The 18,011-nt window shown below is 27.8% G+C and overlaps 7 protein-coding genes across 7 annotated transcripts; 4 read left to right on the forward strand and 3 right to left on the reverse strand.

Annotated features, from left to right (window-relative positions):
- Window positions 1-362: 362 nt before the first annotated feature.
- On the forward strand, window positions 363-1,226 carry Phum_PHUM156980 (uncharacterized protein; the record flags this gene model as incomplete). The annotated part of the gene is made up of 4 exons (XM_002424812.1): window positions 363-447; window positions 520-692; window positions 766-954; window positions 1,083-1,226. The coding sequence occupies 4 exons, from the start codon at window positions 363-365 to the stop codon at window positions 1,224-1,226; spliced, it is 591 nt and encodes a 196-aa protein (XP_002424857.1).
- Window positions 1,227-1,703: 477 nt separating this feature from the next.
- On the reverse strand, window positions 1,704-4,243 carry Phum_PHUM156990 (amino acid transporter, putative; the record flags this gene model as incomplete). Its single annotated transcript, XM_002424813.1, has 9 exons — window positions 1,704-1,946; window positions 2,031-2,135; window positions 2,229-2,440; window positions 2,524-2,841; window positions 2,931-3,098; window positions 3,247-3,404; window positions 3,491-3,585; window positions 3,673-3,907; window positions 4,122-4,243. The coding sequence occupies 9 exons, from the start codon at window positions 4,241-4,243 to the stop codon at window positions 1,704-1,706; spliced, it is 1,656 nt and encodes a 551-aa protein (XP_002424858.1).
- A 1,813-nt stretch (window positions 4,244-6,056) lies between these two features.
- On the reverse strand, window positions 6,057-7,236 carry Phum_PHUM157000 (uncharacterized protein; the record flags this gene model as incomplete). The annotated part of the gene is made up of 2 exons (XM_002424814.1): window positions 6,057-6,894; window positions 6,995-7,236. 2 exons carry the CDS (start codon window positions 7,234-7,236, stop codon window positions 6,057-6,059), a joined length of 1,080 nt encoding a protein of 359 aa, XP_002424859.1.
- Window positions 7,237-8,771: 1,535 nt separating this feature from the next.
- Phum_PHUM157010 (Phosphoglucomutase, putative) lies at window positions 8,772-11,077 on the forward strand (the record flags this gene model as incomplete). Its single annotated transcript, XM_002424815.1, has 7 exons — window positions 8,772-9,020; window positions 9,146-9,308; window positions 9,380-9,679; window positions 9,778-9,968; window positions 10,083-10,489; window positions 10,583-10,907; window positions 10,988-11,077. The coding sequence occupies 7 exons, from the start codon at window positions 8,772-8,774 to the stop codon at window positions 11,075-11,077; spliced, it is 1,725 nt and encodes a 574-aa protein (XP_002424860.1).
- A 337-nt stretch (window positions 11,078-11,414) lies between these two features.
- On the forward strand, window positions 11,415-12,515 carry Phum_PHUM157020 (uncharacterized protein; the record flags this gene model as incomplete). The annotated part of the gene is made up of 4 exons (XM_002424816.1): window positions 11,415-11,514; window positions 11,745-11,911; window positions 11,987-12,254; window positions 12,361-12,515. The coding sequence occupies 4 exons, from the start codon at window positions 11,415-11,417 to the stop codon at window positions 12,513-12,515; spliced, it is 690 nt and encodes a 229-aa protein (XP_002424861.1).
- An 826-nt stretch (window positions 12,516-13,341) lies between these two features.
- Phum_PHUM157030 (uncharacterized protein) lies at window positions 13,342-14,512 on the forward strand (the record flags this gene model as incomplete). Its single annotated transcript, XM_002424817.1, has 4 exons — window positions 13,342-13,657; window positions 13,733-13,966; window positions 14,045-14,253; window positions 14,336-14,512. The coding sequence occupies 4 exons, from the start codon at window positions 13,342-13,344 to the stop codon at window positions 14,510-14,512; spliced, it is 936 nt and encodes a 311-aa protein (XP_002424862.1).
- Window positions 14,513-15,063: 551 nt separating this feature from the next.
- On the reverse strand, window positions 15,064-16,967 carry Phum_PHUM157040 (uncharacterized protein; the record flags this gene model as incomplete). Its single annotated transcript, XM_002424818.1, has 4 exons — window positions 15,064-15,161; window positions 15,511-15,707; window positions 15,790-15,973; window positions 16,754-16,967. 4 exons carry the CDS (start codon window positions 16,965-16,967, stop codon window positions 15,064-15,066), a joined length of 693 nt encoding a protein of 230 aa, XP_002424863.1.
- Between the last annotated feature and the right edge of the window lie 1,044 nt (window positions 16,968-18,011).

An 18,011-nucleotide genomic window follows, 5' to 3' on the forward strand; every position in this document is an offset into this window, starting at 1 on the left:
ACGTTATCACAAATTAAAGCGTATTGTGAAGAGTAAGCAATTTTCGAAAGATTATTTTTATATATAAAAATAAATAACGGATAAGAATTATTAATAAAGTGTAAGGCGTTTTAAAAAATTTATTCTCACCATTTTAGTTATATTTTTATTTACAATAAATGTAACTATTAAATACGTGGCCGAGTACAGGCCATAATTATATTGTTGGCAAATAAGGCATTTTTAACCGTAAAATTAAAAGCATTTGTAACTCTATTGCATTGAATCCGTTTATTTACTCTATGAATTTCTACAAGACGTTTCGAATCGTACCCCAAGCGGCAAATTTATCAAACACACGCTTCTCTTATAGTAACGTATTCATGGATTTAAACGAAGTGTTCCAGAACACCAGTTCAAAAAAATCTCCCGCTTCAACCGTTGCGGTTGCTTTTGGAACTTTAGTCAGTGAGTTTTCGATATTAAGTTCGTTCGTTTGAAAAAAATGATTTTTCCGCCATTTAAATGTTTTTTTTATAGGTGGTCTCGGTATCGGTTTAACCGCTGTTAGTCTACCGTTTATTTTTCCATTTTTTCGAAGAGTTTGTTTGCCATACGTGCCAGCAACGGATAAACAAATTTCAAATGTATTAGAAGCTCTCAGGGGTAGATCTGGAACGTTAATAGATCTTGGAAGTGGCGATGGAAGAATCGTTAGTTCTCCATCTTTTAAAAAAAAAAAAAATTTGAAATTTATTTTTCCAAAGAAAAATTTATATTTTTCAGGTTTTTGCAACTGCTAAAAAAGGTTTTAAATCAACCGGTTTGGAACTTAATCCTTGGCTTGTTATTTATTCAAAATTGACTGCTTACTATTTGAAATTAAACGGGAAAACAAAATTTTTAAAATGCGATTTGTGGAAATTTGACTTGAAACCATATAATAATGTTGTTATATTTGGAGTCGATTCGATGGTAAAACATTTTTATACTCTATAACAAATCTCTTTGAAAAAAACTCGATTGTCATTTCCCATTTGAAATAACATTTCATTTAGGCTAATTAAAACCTTAAAATTGAATTTTTTTTTTTTTTTTTCAAGATGGAAGAATTGGAAGTGAAATTCTTAAAAGAATTAGAAAAAGACTCATACATAATCGCATGTAGATTTCCATTAAATAACATTAAACCGATAAAAACTATAGGACTAGGTATAGATACAGTATGGGTCTATGAAATAAAATAAAGAAAAAATTTTTTAAAAAAAAAAATATTAGGTTTGTAGAAATTATAGTTTGTTATTTATAAAATCATGTTATAACATATAATAACCTAATATAAACCGTTTTTTTTTTTTTTTACAGTAAATAAATTATAATAATATTTTTATAATAAATAAATAAATAAAAAAAAAAAAGTAATTACAAACTATGAAAACTTTGTACAAAAAGTAATTATTATTATTATTATTAAAATTAATCAATGCTCTGTTATAAAAAATTGTGCAACTATATTAGCAAAACCTAAAATGATAATTAGTGAATGAAAAATAATCGAACAACATGTTGCTTGCCCTCTTTTATTCAAAGATGACAAATGTAATAGACTAGGTAATGTAAAAATATATATGAAACCGCTGAGTGCTCCAGTGAATCTGAAATATACAATGGATTTTAAGTCGATTGAAACATTATGAAAGCATATAATAATGATTGTATTATAATTACCTGATAATCGTTCCTATTTTAGGTAAGAAAATGGCAAAAGAAACGCAAATGACTATGATGACGCAATTGAAAAGTAATATTTGTGGCATACCAGGATACACTTTATTTATAAGAGTTGTAAATAATTGTATTCTTAACATGTAAATAATCAAAGGATAAACTGTGACCAATTGAAAGAATAAAAAAACTCTCGCTACGACTGTCATGAAATCGGAATTTTGAAAATTATCTAGTAAGTTCTAAAAACAAAAATTTTTATTAATTTTTTTTTATTTAAAATAATTTTTTATTAGAGAAAAACATTAAAAAACAAAAAAACTTACAGCTTCAATGCAATGTTTATCAAGTGGAAATGCTATGTAAAAAACAACACCGACAATTAAATAAGTTAATACGACTAATATGAAAGCAATCGATAAATCTCTTCCCTAGAAAAAAGAAAATGGAGGAATTGATAAACAACAACAACAACAACCATTAAATGTAAAAGAAGGAGAAGAAGAAGAAGATGGAAATCTTACATTTTTTTCTTGATGTTTATTATTTCTCATAACGGTTATTATAATATTATGAATGAATAAAGCAAGAGCGAGCATTCCGGTTAAAACGGGGAAATCAATGTTAAAATTAGGTATGTGATAAGGATTTTTATCAGAGTAAAAATCAACGTTTATACCCCATGCGTAACTTTTAACCGTAACAAAAAATAACAAATACAAAACTGATAAAGTACCTGAAAATAATAATAATAATAACGATTATTACTTGTTTTAGATCATTAATAAAATAGTGAGAGAGAGAGAGACAGAAACATACCCAAAGAATTGAATTTCGTGAAAAAAGTTGCACTTTCGAAATTAACGAGTGGACCAATGATTAAAATTAAAAATATCGGAACCGTTGTTTGATAATTCCAAATTTTACGATAAAAAGGTAAAAAATCATCATTATTATTATTATAATCATCATCATCATCATCATCGTAATCGAAATCCCCGACGTTTTCGTTTGTTGTTGTTAATCTTTTAACAATCGACGTTTGTTCGACGTTAATCGTTAATTGCGAATAATTATTGAGGCAAATAACGGATACGTTACCGTAAACGTTTTCATTTGGAAATCCGTTTATTCTCTCTGTAGAAAACAAAACAAACGATTGATTGATTGATTGATTGATTGGATGCCGCGCGCAAAAAAAAAAATTGTTTTTTTTTTTTATTTACCGTAAACGTAATCAACGGAATGAAATAAAAAATTTGACATTAATATCCAATAAACAATTAACGCGCCCATTAAAACAACCAATGAAAATATCTTGGCTATCATTTCCGATTGTTTTCCTAATAGATATCCGGATAAATCAGCCACTTCCCAATCCACGTGTCCACCACCTGAGTGTTACAAAAAAAAAAAAAAAAAAAAAAAAAACGTTTAAACGTGTGTTTACATATATTATTTAATTGTACCGTTTTAATTATTATTATTATTATTATTATTATTATTATTATTATTATTATTATTATTATTATTATTATTAACCGTGAAGTTGTTGAACTCTTAATAGTAGATAAGCCGTGTATAAGCAAAGTGCTCCCATGAGTATGACTAAAAAAATCCCATTGGCCAACCCGGATTTTTCCATACTCCAGGGCATCGTTAATAACGAGGAACCGATAATAGTGTTCCATATGGAAAATCTGCAATTGTAAAAATTTTTGAATAATAATAATGATAATGATAATGATGATAATTGTTAGTTTGTAAAGATAATATTTTATTATACATTGTAACGATGCTGCTTTGTTTTCCCGATTGATGATCCGATCCTGGAATGTATGGAACGAAAACGGATGATGGTACTCCATGATCGTATAATCTCTGGAAAAATTTCCATTTTTTTTTTTTTTATTATTTATTTTTCATATGAGTTTGATAATGATAATGATGATAATGATAATTGTTTACCGGACAAGTATCATCCCTTCGTATGAAATTTTTAATTTTACTATAATATTTAAACCTGGACAAAGCATCATCGACCGTATTTTCTATTTTAGGTTTTTTAAAAAGGGATCCGAAAAAATAGGGGATTTCCCTAGGCGTTCCGGAATCGCTCGAATTCGTCGTACCATTTGTTTCCATTTGTTTGGACGAATCGAAATCCGTCGTTTCCGATGCATCGGGAAACATGCACGTTGTTCTATAAATATGGTAAGCGAGTCAAAATTATTATTATTATTATTTTTTTAAAATGGCGGTTCGTGACTTTCGATTCTTCAACCTGATGATTCGAAATAATTAATCCCTTTCGTTATTCGAATAGATTTTGTCGAATTTAAATCATAAAAATTAATTTAATTTAATTTAAAAAAAAAAAAAAAAAAAAATGTGAGAAAAGAAAATTTAAAATTTACCCGAAAGTTCCTCTGCTTACGTCACTAGCATCCGTTAAAAGTGGTTCGCAATCGTTTGCTTCGCTTTCCGTATCCACATCCCCGGATATTTTCCATGTTTTCGTTTCTTTTTTAAATTTCATATCTTCTGTAATATAATTCTGGAAGAGGGGGAGGGAAAAAACAAACAACAATTATTCCTTCTTTTCCCCCTCCCCGTGAACCTCCTCCTCCTCTCTTTCCCTTTCCCCCCAAAAATACACATAAAAAATTTTTCTTTTACTTTTGTACCCACACACACACACACACACACACACACACACACACACATGCTGCTGTGATTTTCTTCTATCTTTTTTCTTTTCCTTATAAAATTAATTCTCTTTCTCTCTCTCTCTCTCACACACTCACACGCAACATTTAATAATTTTTTTTTCTCACCTTTTAAACTTTTAAACTTTTAAACTTAAAATTTAAAAAAAAAAAAAAAAATCTTCACAAATTTTTATGATTTATCTCGACGATTTAAATGACGAAAGATTATTTTTTATTTATTTATTTTTAATAAATAAATAAATAAAATTTATTTTACATCCGCGACGGTCCCGATTCGATTTCGAATGTTAATAATAATAATAATTCGAAACAAACACACGTAAACTTAAATTTAAAAAGAAACGTAACAAAACGAAAAATTATTATTATTATTATTATGATTTTTTTAAAATTTATACTTTCGTTAAAATAATAATAATAATAATAATAATATCAATACGATTTAAAATTAAAATTTAAAAACAAAAAAAAAATTTAAAAAAAAAATTTTTTTTTTTTACTTTTGCGCGTGTATAACGAAAGATCGGGCGAAACAAGGCCGCGTCTAGTATTTACATGTTTAACAATTTTTTATATCAATCGTTTCAAATGCGATCGCTCAAAGTTTTATTATTATTATCATCATCATCATCATCATCATTATTATTATTATTATTATCATCATCATCGTTATTTTATTTATTTTGTTATTACTATTGATTTGGATTAACGGGTGGGAATAATATTTCGTTGAATGGCGTTAAATAATTATTTCGGGGGGAGGGGGGAGGGGTGGGGAAACTTGAAATAGAAAAACGGGAAGTGAAAAATTTCCAAAAAAAAAAAAAAAAAAAAAAAAAAAGGAAGATTTTATTAAGATGTTTCCCCCCCTCCGCTTTCCCCTTTCGGCTATGAAAACGTAAAATTTAATAATAATAATAATAATAATAATAATAATAATAATAATAATAATAATTGGTTTTTTTTTCGAAAATTTATATTTACTAAATGAATAAATTATAAATTTATTACGTCATCGATTATGTTACGTAATGAATTTTCATTTTTTTGTTAAGTGTCAATTATAATCGCGGATTTTATTAAATTAATCTTTATCGACGAATCTTAATAATTTAATTAATTAACAAATTATTATTATTATTATTATTATTAAGAGTTTTGGGGTTTTTTCCAAATGGAAAAATTTAATATTATTATTATTATTATTATTATTACTAGTTTTTAATAAGTTTCGTTTCGGGAACAAACACAATAATATATATATACATATACACATTAATATAAATTTATTTACGTATTCTCTTACGTTAGCATTAAAAAAAAAAAAAGGAATCAGGTCAAAGGTCACGGAAAAATTCGAATGCAAAACAAAAACAAAATAAAAAAAACGTAATTGTATTTTAATTTAAAAAAAAAAAAAATGTTAAAAAATAAGTATCATCATCATCATCATCATCGTCATCATTATTGTTATTATCATTATCATTATCATTATTATTATTATTATTATTATTATTATTATTATTATTATTATTATTATTATTATTACGCATCATAAAAAATTACACAAAGTGTACAATGTATAGGTTTAGAAATGGATTTACTTCCGGTTCTTTTTTATTAACTCTCTGGAAAAAACGATTTCGATCGATTTATCGAATGTTGGTAGTCGCCGCCGTCGTCGTCGCCACCGTCGCCACCGTATTCACTCGATGGAAAATTAAATTTAACCGGAAGTCGATCCGTAATAAATTTTCCAAATTTTTTTCTATTCGTTTCTTGTTCGGGAAAAGAAAAAAATTTATTATTATTATTATTATCCTTTATAGTTTTCGAATCTCTTATCGAATTGAAAAAATTGCTGTTGTTGTTGTTGTTGTTGCTGCTGCTGCCACTTCCGCCGCTGTGGTGGCCATAAGGTTTCCTTTTATTATTTTGCGTTAAAATTCTCGGATTTATCGTCGTTTCGTCTCTCCTGCTTTCCGGAAAAACCATCGGTTTATATTTTCTTGCGTATTTTTCTCTATCGTCGTAAAAACCATTAAATACATAATCGGGAAATTTAAAATGTGGAGAATACGTTGCGTATTTCGTCGCGTAGGTTCCGATGATTTCCGCCGTTTTTTTTAATTTTTGAATAAATTCTGTCGGATTTTGAAAAATTATTTTATTTTTTTTCTTATATTTATTTTGATAATAAACGGGTCGATAATTATCGTACACGTTATTATTATTATTATTATTATTATTATAATTTTTGTTATCGAAATATTGGAAAAATCCTCCTCTGTGATTGTTCAAATAGTAAAGGAGACGATTTTGATCTTTCGGACATTTCGAATAATTTATTATGCACGAATAGGGATCCCCGCGATTTGAAACACCCAGAAGAGCAGCTCTCGCGAATGTCAACAAAGGTGAATATTTCGTCGTGCCTATGTTTAAATACGATATGAACCTGAAAAAACGAGCGAGCGAGCGAGCGAGAGTTAATTATAATCGATCGATAATCGAATCGATAATCGAAAATGATGAATCACAGTTAAACGGGTACTTACGTCGTCAATGAGGATTTATCGAAATTTAATTGTCTTCCGCTGTAACCCGGTCGTCCTCCGGCAGCAGCTTCGCACAACAACCTGGGAACGCATTCGAGTTCGTCGTACCTGGTTATGGATTGAAGAGCTTCGTACACTTTCAAACTAATCCCGTTGTTGAAAGGATAGTAGAGGCCCTGTTGTCGGTATAGGGCACCACCAGCATTCAAAGCATCTCCGATGGCGCTAAAAATTGATTTCATCCATTTAAATTTAATTGTCAAATAATAATAATAATAATAATAATAGTAATAATGATAATGATAATGATAATGATTTTTTACTTACTTTAATAAATTATTAATGTCGTCGTTGTCGTCGTTGTCGTCGTCTGCTGCTCGTATCACAACTAATAATAAAAAATTCAATAATAATGATGATGAAAATTTATTAAATTTAAAATTCATTTTAAATAAATAAATAAAAAAAAAAAAAAATTATTAATTTATTAATTTTATTATTTTCAGGTATTAAAACTTTAAAGTGAAAGTAACGAATGAAAACTGTGAAAAAATGAAAATTTCACTCGTTTAATTAAACTCTAAAAATTCTCGTTTCAGGTACAGGCGCAAAATACGTGGGATTTACTGGATATTTCCAAAAATAAACATCATCGTTACGAATTATTATTATTATTATTATTTTTCTCATTGGAGAAGGGATTCTTAAGAAGAGAAAAGGAGAGAAAGGAAGATAGAGAGAGAGAGAGAGAGAGAGAGAGAGAAATCGGGAAAACCGTTTTCTTACATAACTTGGCAAATTTTCATCTTATGGACAAACAGGTATTTATATAAAAATTCCTAATAATTTATTTATAACCGATTTAAAAATCATTCGATTTGGAATTATAATAATAATAATAATAATATTATTTAACCGTTAAAAAAAAAGAAAGTCGAAGGGAAATTTTTTTTTTTTAAATTTGGCAACAAGAAAAAAAGCTCAATTTGGCAGCAATGATGAGATGATTTAAAAAAAAAAAAAAAAAAAAAAAAAAATGAAAGTTTTTTAATGGCGACCCCTTTGTTGACCTTTTTGAACTTTAAAAATTTCACACGAGACGAATCGCCGCCATGTTTTTTTTTTTTTTTTTTTTTAATTATGAATTTAAAGTCGTCGTCGATTTTAAAATGGTAATTAAATTAATCGATATTAAGAAATATCTCTTTTTCGATGACGTTGCGTAATTGCGTACGTTGTCAAATTCATTCATTCATTCATTCGTTCGTTCGTTCGTTCGTAAAAATTAAAACAATTTTTTTTTCTTTTCTAGAATGATCGACGTCGCATTCGCTGTTACTTAGTATTATTATTATTATTATTATTATTATTAACGTGAGCGATATGGGAAACAATGGAAAATTTGTCGAATAACGATTCATCATGTTAAATCACGTACATTAAATTACGACGCGATTTCTATTGTTTTTTTCAAAAGAGAGAGAAAAACCGTTAAATCGAATGTTTTCGAATGAATGTTTAAAATTAATATGGAAAAACGATTGGCTGCACTGCATTGAAAAATGATAAATTTAAGTTTGTAACACTGCGCCCTCTACAAGGTTAGTAATATATATGTATGTATGTAGTAATGGTGTATTTGAAGACCGTGAGAAAAATTTCGAATCTCGTTCGAAATTTAAATGATTAATTATTATCATTATTATTATTATTATTAAGGGAAAAGGTTTCGAATTTTCAGGTTTTGGTATTTTCAATTATTATTATTAATTAAACGATGAATTACGCGGCGAAAACGATCAAAACGAAAAGTTACGATGGACAAAAACCAGGTACGAGCGGATTGAGGAAAAGCGTGAAAACGTTTCAACAGGAAAATTACACGGAAAATTTTATACAATCGATATTTAATTCATTCGAAGAAAAAAATTTGGAAAAACCTCTTGTCCTCGTCGTCGGGGGAGACGGAAGGTATTACGGAAGAGAAGCCATTTCTTTAATAATTAAAATAGCGGCAGCGAACAAAGTAAGAAATTTCGGTTTTTGTCGGTTAAAAGTAAATAAACTCGCGTTATCATCATTATCAACTGATGATGATGATGATAACGGGAGAACGTAATCGTTAAAAATATTATTATTATTATTATTTAGGTGAGAAAATTACTGATTGGTCAAAATGGTATATTGTCAACTCCTGCAGTTTCATGTATAATCAGGAAATATTGTGCAACGGGGGGCATCGTCCTCACCGCGAGTCATAATCCCGGTGGACCAAATGCGGATTTCGGTATTAAATTTAACACGTCGAATGGAGGTAATGATAATGATAATGAAAACGTTATAAAGTTTAAATTCGTTGTAAAAAACGTTTTTTTTCTGATTTAGGTCCAGCACCGGATGCTGTAACGAATAAAATTTACGAATGTTCGAAAAATATTCGAGAATATTCGATCGTTTCCGATTTGGAAGTCGACATAACGAAAATCGGATCGGAAACGTTTAGTGTCGACGGAAGGGATTTCACCGTGGAAATAATCGATTCGATATTCGATTATTTGGAATTGATGAAATCGATATTCGATTTCGATAAATTGAAAAAACTTATTGCGGAAGGAATAGTAGGGAGGAGGAGCGAAGAAAAAAATGGGAAACCTTTTAAATTGTTAATTAATTCAATGAACGGAGGTTAAGTTTTTTTTTTTTTAATTTAAGATGATGATGATGATGATGATGATAAGAGTTTCATTCTAGTGACACGTTTTTTTTGTTTTGTTTTAATACAGTTACGGGACCTTACGTGAAAAAAATATTTTTGGATGAATTGGGAGCACCGCCGGAGAGCGCCGTCAACGTGACACCGTTGCATGATTTCGGGGGTTTGCATCCGGATCCTAATTTAACTTATGCCTCGGATTTGGTTGATATGTTGAAAAATGGTGATCGAGATTTCGGTGCCGCTTTCGACGGAGACGGAGTACGTATTCCCCCTCCCCTCCCCTCCCCTCATTCCCCCTCTCTCCCTTCCTCCACCCCCTCCCCCGCCGAGATGAGATATTAATGTAATTTGGTTGTTTTTTTGTCGAATCAGGACCGTAACATGATTCTCGGAGAAAAGGCATTTTTCGTCAATCCGTCGGATTCTCTCGCCGTTCTATCGGATCACCTAACGTCGATACCTTATTTTAAAAAAACGGGGATCAAAGGTTTTGCGAGGAGCATGCCGACGGGTTCGTCCGTCGACGTCGTGGCGAAAAAGAAAAATTTGAATCTCTACGAAGTACCCACGGGTTGGAAATATTTTGGAAATTTAATGGATGCACAAAAGATATCGATTTGCGGAGAGGAAAGTTTCGGTACGGGATCTGATCACGTGAGAGAAAAAGATGGGATATGGACCGTTCTTGCTTGGTTGAGCATCGTGCAAGACTTGAATCTTCCCGTTCATAAAATATTGGAAAAACATTGGATGGAATACGGAAGGAATTATTTCACGAGGTGTGATACTTTCATTATCATTCATTCATTCATTCATTCACTTCCGGTTGGGAAAAATTAATCAAAAAAATATTCATTTCCTTTTATGAAAAGGTACGATTACGAGGGATGCGATTCGGATAATTGTACGGAAATGATGAGAAAATTAGAAAATGACGTCACGAATCCAAAATTTCCCGGAACCGTTTACGAGAGGGATGGGAAAAGGTACAAAGTTAAATTGGGTGATAATTACGAATACAAGGATCCGATAGACGGGAGCGTTGCTAAAAATCAGGGAATTCGAATCATATTCGACGATGGTTCGAGAATAATATTTAGATTGAGCGGAACCGGAAGTAGCGGCGCGACCGTGAGATTATACGTCGAATCATACGAGAAAACCGTGACCGAAATGACGTCATCATCGGATCCCCAAGTCAGTAGTCCCCGTCGTCATTTATCTAACGTTTTTTTTTATATACATTTTGTATAGTTAAAAAAATTTTTTTGTTTCAGGAAAAATTAAAACCCCTGATAAAAATTGCACTCGACGTTTCGGAATTGGAAAAATTCACCGGACGAAACAAACCCACGGTTATAACGTGATTTATTATTATTATTATTATTTTTGTTGCTTTATATGTATACACGCGCACGTGTAAGCCAAAGTATTATTATTATTATTATTAAATAATTATTATTATTAAATGTTGTAATTTTTATTTAAACCCCTGCTGACATCTTTTGATTTTTTACCGAAACTAAAAAAACGTTCAGAAAACGAAATGAAACGAGTTTTTTTTTTTAAAAAAAGGGGATCCCCCTGTTTTTTTTCCTCGCGAACGTAATAAAATTGGCAACACCGTAAAAAAAAAAGTATACATGCATTTATATATACATGACGTCTTCTGCTAAGGTTTGGTTGTAATGATATATAGTCAAAATGGCAGTAAAATTTAAGACGAAAGAAGAATTAAAAGAATATTTTGAAAATATCGGAATAGAATATCGTTACGGTTGTTTTTCAGAGAAAAAACCCGAAGGTAATTTTATGAAAATGATAAAATTTGAAATAAAAAAAAAAAAAATGTCGTTTGACAAAAGAAAATATTTTATAAATAAGGTTATATAGATTAAATTATTATTATTATTATAAAACGGTTAATGAAAAACGTTAAATTTTGAATTTTATTTTTTAAAAATAAGAGAGAGAGAGAGAGAGAAATTTTTTTTTTTTTGAATTTAACGACAAAATGTCCCCCTTTTTTTTTAGTTTGTCATTTATTAGGAGATTATTTAGAAGTAGTTAAAAATGATTTTCAAAAAGCAGCTAAAATATATAAAGCCAATTGTGATGATTTCAATCATCCGAGAAGTTGTCACGCTTATGGAAATTATGTTGCAACCGGTAAAGGTCAAGAAAAAAAAAATTACGAAACGGTGAGAGTTGGATTATAAAAAATCGAAAAGTGAAAATTCAAATGAAAAACACAAAAACATTTATTCATGTTTCAGGCATTTAATTATTTCTTAAAAGCTTGCTCTTATGATTATGGAGCATCTTGTTTTAATGCTGGAATGCTTACAATCACAGGAACATCAAATCCGAATAAAGAAAAAGACTATACAAAGGGTTTAGAATTACTCGAAAAAGGATGTAAATTAAATATCACACCAGCTTGTTATTATTTATCAGGGCTTTATATAAATGGTTCTGAAGATAAAGTTGTAGAAAAAAATATGGAATTAGCATTTCAATACTCTGAAAAAGCATGCGAATTGGGTAATTACAATTTTTTTTTTTTTCCTCATTTACTCGACTCGAATGTAAAATTATTATCACGATCATCATCATCATCATCATTTTGTCATTTTTTTTTTTTTTGTAGGAAACATATATGCATGTGCAAATCTTAGTATTATGTATAAGAGAGGAGATGGAGTGGAAAAAAATGAAAAAATGTCAGCTAAATATAGAAATTTAGTCGAAGAAATGAAAAGCGAACAAGAAGTTATTGCAATTAATGGTGATGGATTAACTTGATTATTAATTATCGAATATTAATAAATAATTTATGTAGTAAATTTTTTTAAAAAAAAATATGAATATAAGAATATTTCCCACAACCCCCTTTTTTGTTTCCTATTATTTATAATAAAAATTATTTTAATGACCTTACCTTATTCTTTCACTCCTATTTTTTTAGAGAGAGAACCAAATCCAGAGATCCCAGATTAGGAAAAATTATTTATAATAAAACACTTTGAAAATGAACTTATTGAATATTGTACGACACTTATTAAAACTTTTTTTTTTTACAAAATAAATTCCACAACTGAATTTATTTATTATTTTATTTAAAAAAAAAAAAAAAACCAACGTTTCACCAAACCTTGCTTTTATGAAATGCAAGAATTCAAAATGTACGCGACAATTTTCTCACTTTAAAATCGCGCCGAAAATTAAAAAAATGTCGCCAATATTTTAAATTTTAAATTTAAAATTATTATAATTATATATAATCACAATTTAACAAAAAAATATTAAAAATTTTGTTCGATTATCAATAATTTAATTTAAATTTAAAACAAGAAAATTCAAAACTGCATAAATTAGAACGCCACATTTTAACCGAAATTTTTACAATGTTGCCAACTTTCACTAAAATAAGTTTTAAGAGCAACTATGTACTATAAGTGTATACAATATTTATTACTCTAGAAATAATTAAATAAAATGTTTGCATTAAATTTAAAACGAGTTATTCAAAATAGTTTTATTAAATCACTAGTAAGTTACAATTCATCGCGAAATAATTAAAGAAATTATTTTAATTCACATTATCTCAAATTATCAGTTTTTTTCTCCTATGTACATGTTCATAACGCTAAATTTTTTTTTTTTGCTTCAGAATAACAATAATAATAATTATCACATAAAAAAAGGTTTAGTGTATAGAAATCAGAAATCCTATGCAATACAAAATAAACAATTCAATGTAAAAATATTGAGGAACGTTAATGGGAAACCCTTAGTATTATCTCCCATTACAAATCATCATCATAATGGAAATATAATAAAAAGATTCACTCATCAACTTCCTCCTCCTCCAAAAAAGGTTACAAAAGGACCAGTCACGTGGACGACTGTTATGTGGACTCTTGTAATAGGAGGATGTTTTACTGGTAAATATATTTAATTGTATTTGAAATTATTTTTGTACCCGCCTGTATCTCTTAATTACTGCTTTTCTATTACAGCATTTGTAATGTATCTTAGAGACAAAAGAAAATCACTTAAAGAAATAAACAAAGTTAAAAGTATAGGTAAAGCATTAATAGGAGGAGATTTCGAACTTGTAAATCAAGATAATGTACCTGTTTCGAATAAGGATTTTTTCGGTCAGTGGCTTTTGATATATTTTGGATTTACACACTGTCCCGACATTTGTCCTGATGAAATTGAAAAAATGGTCGAAATTGTCGATACGATAAGTAAGTTTTATTTTTTTTTTAAAATTTTACTTAAATCATGATGAAAATTGTATTTAAAATTTCTTTTTTTTATTATAGACAAAGAAGAACCTGAAAAAGTCTTAAAACCTGTATTTATAACAGTTGATCCTGAAAGAGACACGCCTTCAGTTGTTGGAAAATATTTAAAAGAATTTTCTGATAAAATAATCGGTTTGACGGGTACAGTCGAACAGATAAAACAAGCATGTAAAGCTTATAGAGTATATTTTAGCGCAGGACCCAAAGATGAAGATAATGATTACATAGTAAGAATAAACATTTGCAAATTTTTTCATTTATCAAACCGATAAAACAAAAACTATAAGAAAAAAATTTTTTTTTTTTCAGGTTGATCACACTATTATTATTTATTTTGTCGGACCCAATGGAGAATTTATTGATTACTACACACAAACGAAAAGTGTTAAAGATATCGTTGATGAAATTAAACTTTATTTTGCTAAGCATGAATCATATTCTGCAAGAGGAATCGTGAAAAAATTAAGAACTGCTTTCATTAATTAATAAATAATTCATTTTCATATTAAAATATTTTAATTAACTCGAGTGATTGACATTATTTAACCTGTTCTCGTCAATTCTGATGATAATAAAAAAAAAGCCCCCCCAATAAAACATATTGTATCAATTTAAAAGGATTTGCTTTCCATTTGTTAAAAACAAATGATCCAATGTAACTTTTCTTTTTCCCCCCCTCTCATACTGTTATTATTATTATTGTTAATATTAGGTTACCTATTATTTAAATATTAATTTATTTGTAAATTTTTTTTTTTTTTTTTGAAACTTGATTATTATTATTATTATTTGATTGTGTAAACCTTGTATTGATTCTCAATATATATACCATTCATTACAATTAACACTTTTTGTTATTAATAATCGATTATGTGTTTGTTTGTAAAATAATTATATTGAATGTACACATAAATTTACATTTTACAATTAAAATAAATATAATTTGGACAAGTTTCTAATTTACAAATATACATACACTTTATTGATTATGTGTGTTTATTTTTGTGAACCGATTATGAATTCATCAATTATCATAATTATACCATGACCACACCTTGTCGACCAGACAAGTTCAAATTTTGTATGCAATCATCGAAACCTTTAATAATGGGGCTTAACAAAGAAAATATTTTTACTGATTGAGTTTTATCAAATTTTATTACATACCTGTTTGGATTCTGTAATCTATTTGTAAAACACATTACGATTTTCTTTTCCATTTTCCCCCATCAGTCGCACAAAAATCTGATAATGAGTTTTTATCTATAAAAAGGTGTACCTATTTTTACTTACAATTGAAACAAACTATGAACCTTAAAATCATAAGTTGGAAATGTGTTCAGTTGTTGTTTGTTGTTGACATGTATTTATTCCAGTTGTGTTTAAATCACTACACGTTTGAGATTCTATAAAATAAATAAAAAATTAAACAGAATTAGCACAATGTTATTGAAAAATCATTTTGGTAATAATAATAATAATACCTGTTGTGTGTAAATTGTAAACGGCATGCCATGTATTATTTTTTGAAAAATAATCAACTTCTTTTTTAATTGTCGATGTTCCCCCAGTCCAGGGCCCTGTTAAAACATGTGTCGTTTCTTCGACTTTTGTCTGCGGCACTATTTGAACTTGTTGGATAGTTTTCTGATCTCTTGATATCATAAAATGATGTGAAAACCTGAAATGATTTTTTATTATAAACCTTCTCATTTTTATAACTGAAAATTAAAAAATCGATTAAAATGAATTAATCGTCTCACCCGTTAGAATCGCTTGTATTAGCATTTGGTAAATTTAAATTTTCATTTTGATTTACAGGCCTAGCATAAGCTTGAACGACAGCATTTTTAGATATTTTAAAAAGTGTTGGACTTTTTTTCTTATTATTATTATTATTTATAGGTGACGATGATGGTCCAGCATTATTATTATTATTATTTTGTACTGGTGAAGAACATTTTTTTTTAACAAGTGTTGTTTTTTTCAATAACATAACATCATCATCATCATCATCATTTTTGATTTTTAATTTTTTTTTACATTTTTTTTTCTTTTGTTTCAATTGTAATATATTTGGATGTTCATCGAATAAACCTGAAATTATTGAAATTTAATGCCCCCCTACCCATTATGAAAATATAAAATACATAACATTAATTAATATCGAATAATTTTCGCGACAAAGTTTTTAACAAAAATTAATTTGTTTGCCAGGAGCAGAAAATAATTGTCATTAATCCTTACCTTTTATTAATTTACTTACATATGCACACACACACACACACACACACACACACACATTTTGATATTAAATAAAATTATTTGAGGCTTTAAAAAAAAAAATCATTTCATAGAACTAAAGAGTAGCAAGTAGTGTAAAAGGAAAGCGATAGACAACCACACTATATTCAATGAATCCTAATGTTTTCAATACGAAATAAATAAAAATAATAAAACTTTAGGAAACGTTGAATATTTAATTGGTTTATAAAATGATAATAATGATAATATATAAAAAGCTATATGAATTTGATGATAATGAATGAATGGATAAGAGAAACAAATTTCATGATATTTACTCCCAAGTTAAACTTATGTAAATAATAATAATAAAAAATAAAAAAAAATTTAACGAATAACGTGAAGTTATGTAAATGACGTATGTATATATAGGTTTTTTTGCTGTTGTTGTGAATTAATGATAATAAAAGACGGATAAAGTACCTTTTTTAGCGTAGTTATAAAGCGTCTTCCTGCCTACACCACACGCTACAGCAGTCCGTTCTATGAAACTATTTATCGGTATATTTAAAGCCCCCTTTTCTTTTTCTTCTTTAAAATATAAATAAACATTTCTCATGCATTTTAAAAAACCGGGAGACGATTTAAGCGGTCCCGTTTTGTTTTTCTTTTTTGATTTGACAGTCACATCCTCCATTTTGAATTTTCAAAATTTTTCGTATTACGTTTACTCTGTGGTAAACATAATTGCCAACCTTGAAAAAAAAAAAGTGTAAAAGTTTGTTTACTTTTTTTGTAAACTTATTACATTGAAACAAAATTATTATTTTAAGACCTTATTATGATTAATTTTTATATTTGTACGCCTATAAACGTTTTTTTTTTTTAATTATTAAATTTAATTATAGACAAATATTTATGTTAAAATTATCTTTTGGTGGAATGATTTAATAAACTTTTTGAAACATGAAACCTCCTTAAATTGTTTTGATTTGATGAGTATAAGTTTAGCATTATTAAGTTTACAATAATAATAATAATAAAATCTAAATAAAAACAATTTAGAATAACTTTTAAAACAAATATATATATATATATATATCTTACCTTAAAATCATTTTGAATAAAATATTTCCTTTATATATTAAAAATTCTACTGATACTTTTCCCATTTCCATAACTCATATAAAAAACAATGGGAAATCATCTTCTAATCACATTTTAACTTTTTTTTTTTTTTTTGGAAAATTTATAATTCAAAGGAAATTTCCTTTGTGGAAATATTTACAAAACTTGCATTGAAAATGGTCGAATAAAATTTTTTTCCTCCTGTAATAAAATTAAAATATTTATTAAACTTTTTTTTTTTTTTTTAAATAAAATCTTATTTATGACGCAATATCAACCTGTTGGTTTACGTCATTTTTTATTTTTTAAAAATAATAATAATAATAATAATAAATAATTTTTTATATGTTCACGACGAAAATAATTTTTAAAAAATAATAATAATAATAAAATTTTATTGAGAGAACATTTGTATAAAATAAAAATAATTTATTTTCGTTATTTCTGCCATCTTATACCCGCTTCCCAATTTTATATAATAAATTAAAAAATAATAATAATTATTTTGATACGTTAGGAAAAACAAAATGATAATAACAATAATAATAATAATAATTTATGATAATATAATTTTATTTTTTCCTCTTGCATTTTGTATAACAATAATAATAAT

This window comes from Pediculus humanus, genomic scaffold (genome assembly GCF_000006295.1).
Source record: "Pediculus humanus corporis 1103172107500 genomic scaffold, whole genome shotgun sequence".
Lineage (NCBI taxonomy): Eukaryota > Metazoa > Arthropoda > Insecta > Psocodea > Pediculidae > Pediculus > Pediculus humanus.